Source organism: Tenrec ecaudatus, chromosome 8 (genome assembly GCF_050624435.1).
Source record: "Tenrec ecaudatus isolate mTenEca1 chromosome 8, mTenEca1.hap1, whole genome shotgun sequence".
Lineage (NCBI taxonomy): Eukaryota > Metazoa > Chordata > Mammalia > Afrosoricida > Tenrecidae > Tenrec > Tenrec ecaudatus.
In genome coordinates, this window is record NC_134537.1 from 50722610 (window position 1) to 50736181 (window position 13572).

The following is a 13572-nucleotide window of genomic DNA, read 5'->3' on the forward strand; positions in this document are numbered from 1 at the left end:
ACGCACATTAGCACAGAGGGAAGACAGTATGGACACGCTCTCCTGTGCTGCGTGCACACTGCCAGCCTGCGATTAGCCGACAGCTGTCTACATCTAACCACCAGACACGGTGAACCTGTGCTTGTTGGCGTATTCTTCCACCGCTGATACTTTGCTCATATTTTACTAACTTGGATTATGAGAGATGCCTTCCATAGTCTAGTGACGCATGTGGATAATCAAGTGGACTGATCCATAGCACTGACCCCTTCAGTAAGATGCTTCACTCATTGAAGTTGTCCATAAATTGCAGGACTATATAACAGCAGGAATGCCAGTCAGAGCCACCCCTGATGGTAATGTTTGCCTAATGTCAGATGAACATGAAAGATCTATCAAAATTAGATCTTCCCTCCAAATAATTAAGTAAATTATTATACATTTTTTTCTCAAGAAGAATCTCTTGCATTCCCTTGAAATTTACAGGTCTCATTTCAGCACCGTGTTCGAGTTCCACACATTGTTTTTGCTATTGATTCCATGTCCTTTCTCTTTACTGGGATCAATCTGAGTCAAAATTAACTCAACAATACACAGAGATAGCAACCCAGACAGTGTCTGTTCTTTAGAGACAGAGCCCATGTTTAAATTTCCTCTATAGCTCCTGGCTAAGACATTGTTGATTTCCTCCTCCTGGACATGGTTGATTTCCCATAAAGAATGATCACAACAATTGAAAGTCAATTTATGGTTCTTTTTGGGACATGATGAAAGTGAGGCTAGAGGAGATATCTTCGCTGGAATCTTCAGCGTTCTCTGATTCTTGACTCTTCTGCCGGAGCAAGAAGGTGTGTCTTTCCTCTCTCACAACAGAAGCTCTTTAATGTGCACTCTTTCCTGTCCTCTTTCCTCTCCAGGACCTTGATTCAATATATCATCAATGTCTTTATTCGTTATGATTTTTCTGTCATCTTGTTACAGAATTACATGAATACTTTCAGACACATAGCTTCTCTCTTCTGTTAGAACCTCTTTCACTTAGTTGCCATGCTAAATGTTTGAATATGATGTCATCTTGGATGCTAGCAAACATCCTTGTTGATTGTTATGATATAGATCTCAAACTGATCATATTTATCTTTCCTACAAAGTGGAGACATAGTCACCAAATTACCATCAAGTAGGACTCATACCTGGGATGGTATCTATAATCTGTCTTTTGACATGGTCTTTAATTCTGTTTCCTCTGTCTTACACGTAGTTCTTAAACTTCTGTATTATCATTAATTATTTATCTTTTTGCTCTCGAGTTGTTGAAGTTTTCTGTATATTTTAAAGATTAGACACTTTCTGGATGGGTCATTGCCAAATATTTTTTTCCTAGTGTGTTGGTTCTATTTAAAAAACAACTCGTTTAGTACATTATTTTGATGAACATATTATTTAATCCCTAATAAATCAGAGTTAAATTATTTTCCTATATTCATTTATAATTAGTTGTATTTAATGGGATTTTTATGCTAAAATTAGGACATCCTAACAAGGTTGATGGTTCAAACCCATTAGCCACTCCAGGGGAGAAAGATGCAGCTGTCTGTTGAAGTGCATATTTATAGTCTTGGAAACACCCTATGAGTCTGAAATGGAACTTTGTAACTTTAGATTTGGCATTCAGGTCTTTGATTCATTTTAAGTCTGTTTTTGTGCACAGTGAGAAGTATAGATCTGTTGTGTCATTTTTCTGTATAATGAATAACCAGTTTTGTTAGCACAATTTGTTAAAGAGAATGCCCCACTCCCACCCCTTTGAAGACTGGTCCTTTGTGGAACATCAGCTTTCTATTCAACAATCTATTGACTTTGGCCCTTTGTGAAATATCAACTTTCTATTCAACATTTGGATAGATTGACCTGTGGGTTTTCAATTCAGTACCACTGGTCTGTATGCCGGTCATTGACCCAGGACCAGGCTGCTTTGACTACCAGAGCAGGGCATGAGAAGTCTCCTGCTTGGATTTTCTTCTTCAGTGTTGCTTTAGCTATTTGGGCCTCTTTTCTTTTCAAGTAATGCTGGAGTTTAGTTTTTCCAACTCAATAAAGAATGCTGTTGGGGTTTTGTGGTGCAGTGAGTTGCTTAAGGTGACCATTCTACTATGTGAGCAATTTCCACACATGAGTATGAAGTGCGTATCCACACTGCCCCCACCCCAACCTCCAGGGGATTGGTAGCTTGTTAATAATATAAATAAGGGAAGTGGCATGTGGGGCCATACAGATACTTTGTATGAAAACCTAACATGGGATTGGTCAATTTTTTTTGTCATCCTGTTAGTTTTCAACTGAGCCATTGCAGGGAAATGGAAATATCACTATTATAAAAAAAAACAACAACCAAACATCTAGCCAGGAATGGAGCGCATACTTTGTACCCACAATACCACACCAATTCTCCTTAATTCAGGAGAGAGAGCTGTGGCATGGGAGCTGATGACAGGTGACAAGAAGCAGAGGCAGAGACTTGATGACAGCCAAGGCGGCAGAGCTGAGAGATGGATGCAAAGCAGAGTGGTGTGCTTCTTGGCTCACGGGGAGAGAAGGTGCAGCTCCTTCTGCAGAGGATTGCCAGTGGGGTATGGTGCCTGCGAGCACTTGGTAGAGCTAAGCTTGTCCATGGAGTTAGAGCTGAGTGTCTCTGAGCTGAAGTTCAGTGGCAGACTAGGATGCATCTAATTATGGGGTGTTGGCTGTGAGTTCTCTGTGGCCATTGCAATGAATGATCAATCCTAGAAGAGAATTAGAGCGTACTCTGGGAGTGATCGTTGGTCTCAGAACTGGTAACGATTGGAGGGTAAATACACGTCTCGTTTCCGTCTCATAGAAATAAAGCCTTTGAGAGCGGATGATAGTGTCTTCGTTCGCCTTTTCCTCTGTTTTAGAAGAGGTCCGCTACAACCACAGATGCACATTCTTTTTTATACGCTTGGATTAGTGTTGCTTTGTTATTGATTACTCTATAGTCTTGATATTTTCATAAAGTCAGTCTATGAGCACCTGTTCTTCCATTTATGTAGATCTCACAGTTTCTTAAAGCAGGGTTCTGTAATTTCCTTTGTAGAAGTATTTTACATGCTTGGTTACGTTTAGTCCTGGGTATTTTATCCTTTTGGAGATATGGTAATTGGTATTGATTTCTAATTTCATTTTCAGAATCCTCTTTGTTCCTGTAGAGGAACCCAAGTGGTTTTGTCCATTGATCTTATACTCGGCCACTTTGATCAATACTTCTATTAGTTCTAATAACTTTTTTTGTGTGGAGCATTTTGATGATTTTCTATGTGTAAAATCATGTCACCTGTGAATCAGGATAGTTTTACTTTTTATTTTCCAGTTTGGATACCTTTCATCCTTATTGGAACAGCAAATACCTCCAGTGGAATATTTAATGAGTGGTTTATTACAGGTGTCTTTATCTCATTTCTGTACTCAAGAGTAATGCTCTCCACCTTTTACCATTGAGGGCAATGCTGACTGTTAGGTTTGCATGGACACCCTTAATTATGTTGAGGAATTTTGCTTCTCTTCCTATTTTGCTGAGTATTTTTTTAATCAGGAAAAATGTTGGATTTTATCAAATGTCTTTTCTATATCAATTCAGATAGTCATATGATTCATTTACCTTGTTAAAAATGTGATCCATTAAATTAATCTTCTAATGTTGAGCCATCATTGGCTTCCTGGTATGAATTCCACTTGATTATGATGTATTATTTTTCTGATATACTACTGAAGTCTGTTGGCTAGACTTGTGTTAAGATATTGTGTCTATATTTATGAGGGATATTATTTGTTCATTTTCTTTTGTATTTGTGTCTTTGCGTGGCTTTGATATCAAAGTTAAACTGGTTTCATATAATAAATTGGGGAATATTAATTTCTCCCCCAACCCCACTGCACGTGTGCACATGCACACACAGACCCCTATATTCTGAAAGAGTTTAAGTAGGATTGTTGTTATCTCTGTTGTGAATGTTTGGTAGAATTCTCCAATAAAGGCATCTGAGCTTGTTTTTTGCTTTGAGGTTCCCCCTCCCATCTTTCTTCCTTCTCCTTCTTATTTTAAAAACTGTCCTGCTGACTTCTTCTGTTGTGGACCTAGTCAGGCTTTCCATATCTTATTGTTGCATTAGGTGGTGTACTTCAAGAAAATTTCCATTTGTTCCAAGTTTTCAGATTTATTGGAGTATACTTTTCCATGATATTCTGTAATTTTCCTTGCTTTCAGTTAGTTGTGTTGCAGTGCCACCCATTATATTTATTCTTTTGGTTATCTACATTTCTCTTCTCCGCTTTGTTAATTTGACCAGTGGCCAGTTAATTTTATCGGTCCTTTCAAGGAACACACTTCTGGTTTTATTATTTCTTCCTCTTGTTTTTAAGTGTTCTGTCTCATTTACTTTTGCTCAGGCATTTGTTATGTCCCTCATTACTGTGGACTTCTTTATTCACTTCCTGTTTGAGTTGTAGGGTTAAGCTATTAATTTGACCCTTTCTTTTTTGATGTATGCACTTACTGATATAAATTCTTCTCTGAGTGACACCCTTGCTGCAGTTAAATTTTCACATGCTGTGTTTTCATTCTCATCTAAGTTCACAATCTTCAACTTAGTTTTTTGATGTTTTCTGTTAGAGGACAGGTTTATAGTTAGATTTATTTCGTTTTCATGCATTCAATTTTTATGATCTTTTGGTTGGTGAATTCTAGTTTCAAAGTGTACTGATAAGAGAAGGGGCTTCGTGTTATTTTGATCATTTAAAATTCATTGAGACTATCTTTGTGGCTCCAGTATGTCCTATCCTGGAGAATGATTCATGTGTACAGGACAAGAGTGTGCACTGCGCTGCCGTTAGGTGGTGGGTTCTATGCATGTCTATGAGGCCGGGGGCGGGGGGGGGTTCTATTATTCAGGCCCACGATATCTTTGTTGAGTCCTTTGTTTATGGGTTTCTAGTTTCTCTGTCTGTTATTGAGAGTGTGCTAAAATCTTTCTTTTCAATTTGGTAGAGTTTATTTGATGTACTTAGGAACTCTGTTATTGAGTCATGACCCACTGAGGAATGGTAGACCTCTGCAGCCAATGATTAACGTCCTTATCCATACCCACCTGCTGCCAAGAGCATACCCTGCATCCACATTCAGTAATTGGCTTTCAAGTACCTAAGCAACACCCATAATATTCCAATCAAGACCATCTACAACTCCACTTAATGACAAACTGTAGTTCCTAGTTGCAGAATGAGTGGCATGGAGCTAAAAGCCATCAGTCAATGGGGCAGTGTACGTGTGATGGGGAAATGCCTTCAGTTTCAAGTTGATGGCTGGTAACACACCACACGTTGTCGAGAAGTTAGGGTTACATGTGTTGCCAGCTGAAATTTTAGGTCAAGATAGAGCATACCAGTGGATGTCAAGGTCGAGGGGTAGATGGCTAAGAATGACTCCCTCATGCTCTAACTTTCTTAATGGCTCAGTGGGCAAAGTGCTGGATATGCATTCACCTCGCACATGACAGATCAACTCGTGGGGGCTGATGGGTTGGATGTGTTGGCAGGTGGGCTTGGACTGGGTAGCTGGCTGCACAGTGCACTTTCCTACCCCTTACTGGGTAGGATAGGGTTGGAGACGGAGGCTGGGACTGGGTGTGTGTGGCAGAGTGATTTTTCTTCCTGGCTGCAAGGCTGGAGAGTTTGTGTTGACAATCACAACACAACATGGGTGGAGGAAGCGGATGTTCCTCCGTTCATAGGGTGAGGACCTTCATATTTCTAGTTGGCTTCAGCCAGTGGGGATTAGCTCCTGGTCCTAGCCAAGTGGGAGTCGGGGTGAGTTGGCTGTCTGTCTTCTACCCAGATGAACCTCTATAGTGGTCAGAGACCACCACTGGTAAGTAACTCTGTCTATGCAATGTGACTCCTTATCTGCTCTCTGGATGCCAGAATCTCTGACTTCTTGCCCTTCCTCATGCACTGTTTCTCTTCAGATGTAGTTCATATCCCATTCCCTTTGCTCCACACTGGATGTCTACTCAGTTTGTCTGTCTCTTTTGGGATTTCTGTGGCATTGTCTTCCAGCGCTTCTTATGCGGCATCATTGTTGACTTTGTCTCAAGATGGCAATGCTGTGCTGGTCCGGGTGGCGGGTCAATCTCTGCCCTTTCTCTAGCCTTGTTTAGTGTTTATAATCAATTGCTTCTCCTAATCAGTGCTTCATCTAATTCTTTATCATTTAACTTGCTGATAAGGCTTTCAAGATCATAATCTTATCCATTTTACCTGATTTCTTGCGTCTTTGCAGTAAAGCATAGGTCCCCAAATTTATTTAGCCTACTGCCCTCTTTCAGAAAACAAAACGCAAACAAAACATGATGCTCCCTGGCAATAAAAAATGTTTACACTACAGTCCATCATCCAGGATATCGTGTCCTTCTGCAGCTCCACTGGGTCATTCCAGCACTCCCCAGGGGGTATTAGACTCCACGTTAGGAAGCTCTGCTGTAGAGGGACAGATGTGGTATCTGACTAAGCCACTCTCTTGCTTCATCTCTAAAACTTCTGGACTATGTATGGCTCCTGCCCCTCTCTACTATTCTATTTCTTTTACATGTCAGCAATAGTCTTTTGAGCAGTAAATCTAAAATAAATAAAAATCAGTTTCATTTTTGTAGGTTGTACTTTTTTAACACCTCAGGCATTCTCTTCAGATGTAGAATTTTCACAGAAAAACCCTTATCTATCATTATATCGGTTTCCTCTCTGACTTCTCCTTTACTAATTTCTCTTTCCTCCAAAATGCATGCCTGCATTTTCCATTATTTGGCTCCTTTTTGGTCCCAAATTGAACCTTTCCTCTGGGCAAACTTTATTCTCAGTTTCTAATTATACAGTTAAAAGTATGGTATCTAAATAGACACATCTGTATCTAAAATTTTCTGGGTTTCCTCATTTATTTTCCTGAAATCCTGCTGTAACTATCATTATTTGTGAGTTGCTTTTGAGTTAGTTCCAACTCAGAGGGACCCTATATAGAACAGAACAAAATATTGTCTAGTACTGCATCACCGTCCTCGGTCACTGCTAGGCTTGTACCCATTGTTGCCGTCACTATGTCAACCCATCTCCTTCAGGGTCGCCCTTTAGTTCACTGAACCTCCAATTTTCAGGGCATGATGTCCTTCTTTAGGGACTGGTCTCTCTGGATAACCTGTCCCAAATACCCAGATTAAGTCTCCCTCTCCTTGCTTCTCAGAAGCATTCTGGCTGTACTTCTTCCAAGAGGGATTTGTTCGGTCTTCTGGTAGTCAATGATGTATTTCATATTCTTTGCCAATACCATAACTCAAATGCACCCCTTCTTCCTTAGTCATTGTCCAGTTTTTGTATGTGTATGGGGTGACTGAAAATACTGTAGCTTCGGACGGGCATGCTTTCGTTCTTAAAGTGACAACTTTGCTTCTTAACATTTTCAAAAGATATTTTCAGGATATCTTTTGTAGCAGATTTTCCAGTGCAATACATCTGATTTATTGACTACTGCTTCCATGGCCATGGATTTCCAAGTAAAAGAAATCCTTGACAATTTAAATCTTTTCTTCATTTAGCATGATGTTACTTATTGGTTCATGGGTGAGGACTTTTTAAAATATATATAATGAAATGGTATCCATACTGAGAGCTTTGATCTTTCTAAGTAAGTGGTTCACATCTTCACTTTCGGCAAGAGAGGTTAAGTCATTTGTAGGTTGATAACGAATCTTCCTCTGATCTTCCTGCTGTGTGCTTCTTCATGTAGCCCAGCTTCTCACAGACTGTTTACTCAGCACGAAGAATGAATAAGTATGGTGAAAGGATATAACTTTGACATATATTCTAATTTTAAAATATGCAATACCACATTGCATTTAAATAAAAAAATCCAAACTAACTATTTTCCCTAATAAACATGCTTCTGTTTCTTAAGTTATTGTATTTATTATCATATCATCCCTGTGAGTTATGGAGACTAGATGTCTTAAAATCATCTCCGTCTTTCCTTTTTCGTGGCCACGTACATTGGTTTTTAAGTTCTACCAACCGTTTCTAGAATGTTTCATAAATTTGACCTGGACTTTCCATTTCCGTTGTCACTTGTTTATTGATGACATGACTTTTTCTGAATCATCATAGCCTTTGTAATTTTCCCTGTATTCATTCTCCCTGACGAAGGCCCATCTTCATGGAGTCACCCTCCTTGCCTGTCTCTGTCAGACTGTCTCTGATGAATCCTTCCAGAAGTCACCTGTGATGCTCGACAGGAGGTTTCTGAATCCCTATTACGCAATGACCACATTCTGTCTTGTGCTCAAGCCTACTTTTTGGCACTTGAATCTGAACCCCTGGAGGACTAGAGCAGTGTCTCCTTCACCTCAGTGTGAATGACACAGTGTGTTGCAAACTCAAGGTTAAAGCACATTACCAGAGTCAATTGAACAGAAATGAGGATTAGATGAGACTCGCTCAGAGGGAGAAAAAGACAAAGGAAAGAACAAAGGAAATTCTTCTAGGCTGTCCTTCATTTTTCTACACTTACATGATTTTAAAAAGAACCAAACTGGAACAAATATTTTAAAATATTTTCTATAGATATTCTGGAATATCAATACCTCTGTCAGATTGGTGACAAATCTAAGTTCTCACTTCCTCACAGGCTAATGTTATATTGACATGATCTGACCCATGGTTCATACTAATATGTATAATAGCCAACCTGTCAGAATCCGTATTTCACTTAGATGTATTTTTTCCCTGTGAAAATTTAGAATTGGTAGAATTTATCAAAAAGGAAATGGCATATTTTGAAAAGAAAAAAATATATATGCCTTAAAGAAAAATTATGTCTAAGAGCTCTTTCTTTTAAAATATTAATCCACATGCCTCATTTTCTAGATGAGAAAAATAAAGTACAGAGAGTTTGTAACATGTCCAATATCGCATAGCTTGTTATGAGTGAAATTGGAATATCAATCCCAGGTCCCAGGGGAAATGGACAGGCTTGGGAATCTGATGGATCTGGATGTAAATGTCAGCTCTGCTATTCACGTGGCAAGTTAGTCCTTGCACGGTTGAATTATAGACAAAAAATGAGCCATCCTCCATATGCCAAGCCCTGGGCTGATCCCAGGAAAAAGGATGATGAAGTCTCTGATCCCATGTTCTCCTCTGGAGACAGGGATCAGACTATCCTTCAGGGTGCATGTGGAGATTACATGAATTAGTGTATGTGGGTGTAAGCCTGACACAGTGTATGTTCGGGAAACAGAAGCTGTTGTTCGATCATGCTGTCTCCCAGCTCATGTAACACACGGGATTATATCCATTTGCTTAACTACTTTTGGTTTCGCAACTATTCAAGTTTGTTCACCACCACAGTCACAAGAAGCAGCTGTTTATTTTCAGGAGCCATTTGAAAACAATGTCATCTGAAATATTGCACCTGAAAACACTTAGCTCACTTGGTTTCTAAGTCTCAAATAGCATTTAGCTTTTTTCTTGGATCATATGGATTTACTTCTCCCCTCTGCCACAAGTGCACGTTTTAATGGCACGTCCCCACGCGTTCCTCTAAAAGACTAATGAGTCCCATGTTTCAGGGAAAGGTTTCACATTTTCCTCATTGGAAATGATGTTTTAGATAAGCAGGGACACCTCAATCTACTTTAGACTCAACATCTGGATGTTAAGCTCATAGAAGTAATTTTGGAAATTATCTTTATCCTTAGCAAGCAATTGCCATACTTTTACATAGTTCTTAAACTTGGTGTTGAAAGAAAGACAAACTAACAAAACGTGTATGCATAGTCTGTCAGTACAAAAATAAATTAAATGATTTTTATAGCTTTATTTCATATTATGAGACCCTACCTAATGGGAAAATAGTGTGTAAGATTGGAACCTACTTAATTTCAACCTCATTTAAGATTTTATAATGTAGAAATGCATGGACTATTATGACATAAAACAGACTTTTCTAGTGAAATGCAATAAACTTTTCCATGTAAAAATTGCTTTGGATGGTACAGCGAAGACCAGATAATTAGACAAGAGATGTCTCCAGCAACTTTTAATGCCGGAAGGGACATTTTAGGGATTATTTAATCCAATTCTAAAATATATTAAAAAAGAAATAAATAAATGATTTGAGGTCACAGAATAGGTAAGAATACAATCTAGGTTTAAAACCCAGGGAGCCGTATTGCAGGACACTGTATTGTGTAGTGAGCTGCTAGACTGGAGTTGACCTAGTGGGAAAAGATTACTGGGGAAATAACTGCATTCTGGAGAAGAAGCTTAAGGCCACATGGGCCCATGAAAAGGCTTGATTATCCTGGATGAATTACCCATGAAGTAAAATAGGGGGCTGGTTAAATTAGGTTTCACTGAACCATATGATGGAGATGACAAAAGGTAAAAGGGATGATATAAACAGATTAGCAGGTGTTTGGATTCCCAAGGGTAGTGGTGAGACAAGGACTTACTTTCTGGAGGGACCTTATCTTTGTGCGGGCATCCGGATAAACTGCGATGATGAGGGTAAAGCCCAGTTACGTGGCCCGTTCCATCACACCCAGGGGTTGGACACTTGCTCTCTTTCTTTTCTGTTCTTGAGGGATCTAAAAGTGACAACAGGTGTCAAGAGAATGAGCGTTTACCATCGGAAGACAAATGAGATTCTTTAACAACCCGAAGAAACCTTTGCTAAATCAAGGAATAAAGCAGGTGTCAGGGGACACAGGTTGTGACATCATACTTTCGCTTAGGTAGTTCTTTGGTTTCGAGTGGCGTTTTCTCTTATCATTTGGACCTTAAATAGCTTGTGAATTAGAAGTTATTTTTGCTTTCATCCTATAGAAAAATAAGAGGTATTCCTAACCTTCACTCTTGATTAACTATTTTCCCGTGTGTTACATGATAAGCGGTATTGCTCAAAGAAATCAACATAAATGGCGATGAGACAGTGGCCTTCTTAGAGAACCCAACTCTGCATCAGATGCCTCCATCAATTTGTCTGTGAATTTCTACCAGAGAGTATCATGCCCTTCCCAAGCTCTTTAGCTGAATTTCTTACTGAGTGCTTTGATCAGAGATACAATAAGCTGTAAAGTTTTACTGGTATTGACATTTTCTGTCTTGAGGGTAAAGCAACACAGCTCCTTAGGATACCAATTCAGCACTTTTCTGGAAATCAACTGAACTCTCAGAAGGCACTGTATGCAAATGAGCAAAATGGTGGAAATCCCACCTGAGAGAGATGATGGGCAATCAAAAATGTTTCAGAAGCCGCTGGAGCAATCATTTGTTTTGATTTCTTCATCTGTACTTGGAACCCAGAGGAAGGCTTTTATAATGCTGTGCATGCATACACAAAATTAAGAGGTAATGGTTTTCTATAGCCCTGTTGGCTTCTCTGTAATACCAGTCAATGGAAGGATTAGAGCAGACGTTTTGTCAAAAAATTTAATGTCAGATGTCAGAAATGTAATGATATCGATAATAAAATTATTTTCATACCTCAAATTTATCATACTTCATAAACGAGCAGTAAAATCATTCAAGAAAATAGTTTTAAGATGAAGCTCAGACAAAAGAGTAAACATAACTGTGCAGAACACGGCATTTTGAGCAAGTTTTTGAAAACCAGTTGCTAAGATCACCAATCGACACTTCATAGACTTCTGTCGCGGGGATGCTACAGTTAAATTTCTTTAGGGACTTGAAATTTTGATGTCCCATTAACCATGCCAATCGTGATTTAAATGTATGTTTTACTTTTGATTGAGAATTCACTTCCTGTCAATAAAAAAATCATGGTTTAAAAATTTTTTTTAAACTCATGGGCATTTTTTCTTGTTATTGACGTCAACTTAAAATAGAAAAGGGAATGACAGACACACATAAATGCTAACATGCTTATATAAGAAACTCTCCACAATGTTCTCAAGCCGTCAAAGTATTCCAGTGATTGGTCCTTTTACGTGTTGGACCTTCCTTTACCTGCTCTGATGTTGACGAGAATATCCTTTAAAGATCCGTTGTTTACTTGGAGACAATTCTTTCTAGACAGTAGCCTTTGAGAAAAAAATCTAAAGTTGTGCTCTTGTGACTTCAAACTCGAAATCCCTTCTTGAAACTGCACTTACACATACCAACTAAAGAGCTAGCATTTTATGATCTTTAGAGTCATGGTATAGTATTGATCGAGTTGAGGTAATATAAATATAAAATGGTAAGGACACAGTAATGGTTTAAATAAAAATATTGACCATTTAAAAGAATAAATTGGAGATAGGAGATTTTACCTAGGTATAAATGACTTTCAAAGAATAAGAAGTAAATTATAACTAATGTAGAGCATTGAATCAATTCTTTATCTTAATGGCATTTACAGCTTCCTATCTATATTAGCTGAACAATTTAAAAAGCATCATAGAATCAAATCTAGATTTGAATACATGTAATGTGGCTCAAAACTTTTAATTCTGGGAAGACAACATGAGTATAATCTCCTCTCAATGCATCAGTTCCTTCTGGGGTGGTGTACGCTGTTTACCATCACCATTATCCATTAAGACAAATCGCTGTTGGGACAATTTCAACTTGTAGCAACCCTATAGGACAGAGTAGAAAAGCCCCATAGGCTTTGCAAGATTGTAAACCCTTACGGAGGCAGACTGTCACTTCTTTCCAATGGAGTGGCTGGTCGGTTCAAACTACTGGAGACTTTTTGGTTAGCAGCAAGTCCTTAACCACTGGGCCACCAGGGCTCCTACCGCCACCACGATCTTCCCTCAACTTTTTATTTCTCGCAATCTTAATTCATTTAAAAAGTGACATACAAGCAAGCACCAGACAACCAACCAAGCAAACAGATCAACAAGCCAACCTAAAACTTTTTGACAATTTATAGGAGGTGGATCTGTGCTAGACTTAGCTTGCTATTACTATTTGACATTATTAATTTTGGAGTGAATGATTGAATAGAAGAGAGAGATTTTTCTTTATTAAAACTTCTGTTGGTGGAGCACAAGATTTTGGAAATGTTATTCATAATCTCCAATTAGCTTGAGTAGATTGAGCGTGAATGAGAATTGGTACACATTTTCTCTTCCTTTTTAACAAAATACCCAAATACGTGGACACAGAGGCATGTTTTTGGTTTGAGCAGTTGTCCTTTGGCTTTGTTGGTAACATTATTAACACATAATTATTTTAAGAGACATTCATATCTTGGTCCCATTTTTTGTGGCCCTATTTGGTTATATATATATATTTTTACTATAACTCTAACTAGAGGTATTGTCAAAAGAAACTTGGGAACAAGGTAGAAAACACTACTATCAAATGGAAATGAACTCTGGTCTACGGAAGAAGATCTGGAAATGTGGTGAGTAGAAATAATCAATGCTTTCCAGTTGACTGAAAAATCCACGCTCCCATCGTTTTCTGTATTTCTGGGGGGAAAAAACCCACACCTCGGCTTTGACTCTTCACTGCCACCCATGC

The 13572-nt window shown here is 38.7% G+C and overlaps 1 protein-coding gene across 5 annotated transcripts in view; it reads right to left on the reverse strand.

Annotated features, from left to right (window-relative positions):
* MYT1L (myelin transcription factor 1 like) overlaps positions 1 to 13572 on the reverse strand; it is a 286534-nt gene that overhangs the window by 170012 nt on the left and 102950 nt on the right. For all 5 annotated transcript variants that reach the window (XM_075555669.1, XM_075555668.1, XM_075555667.1 and 2 more), the window contains exon 6: positions 10548 to 10682. In XM_075555669.1, the coding sequence (XP_075411784.1) occupies positions 10548 to 10682 (135 nt within the window). The remainder of the gene's footprint in view (positions 1 to 10547; positions 10683 to 13572) is intronic.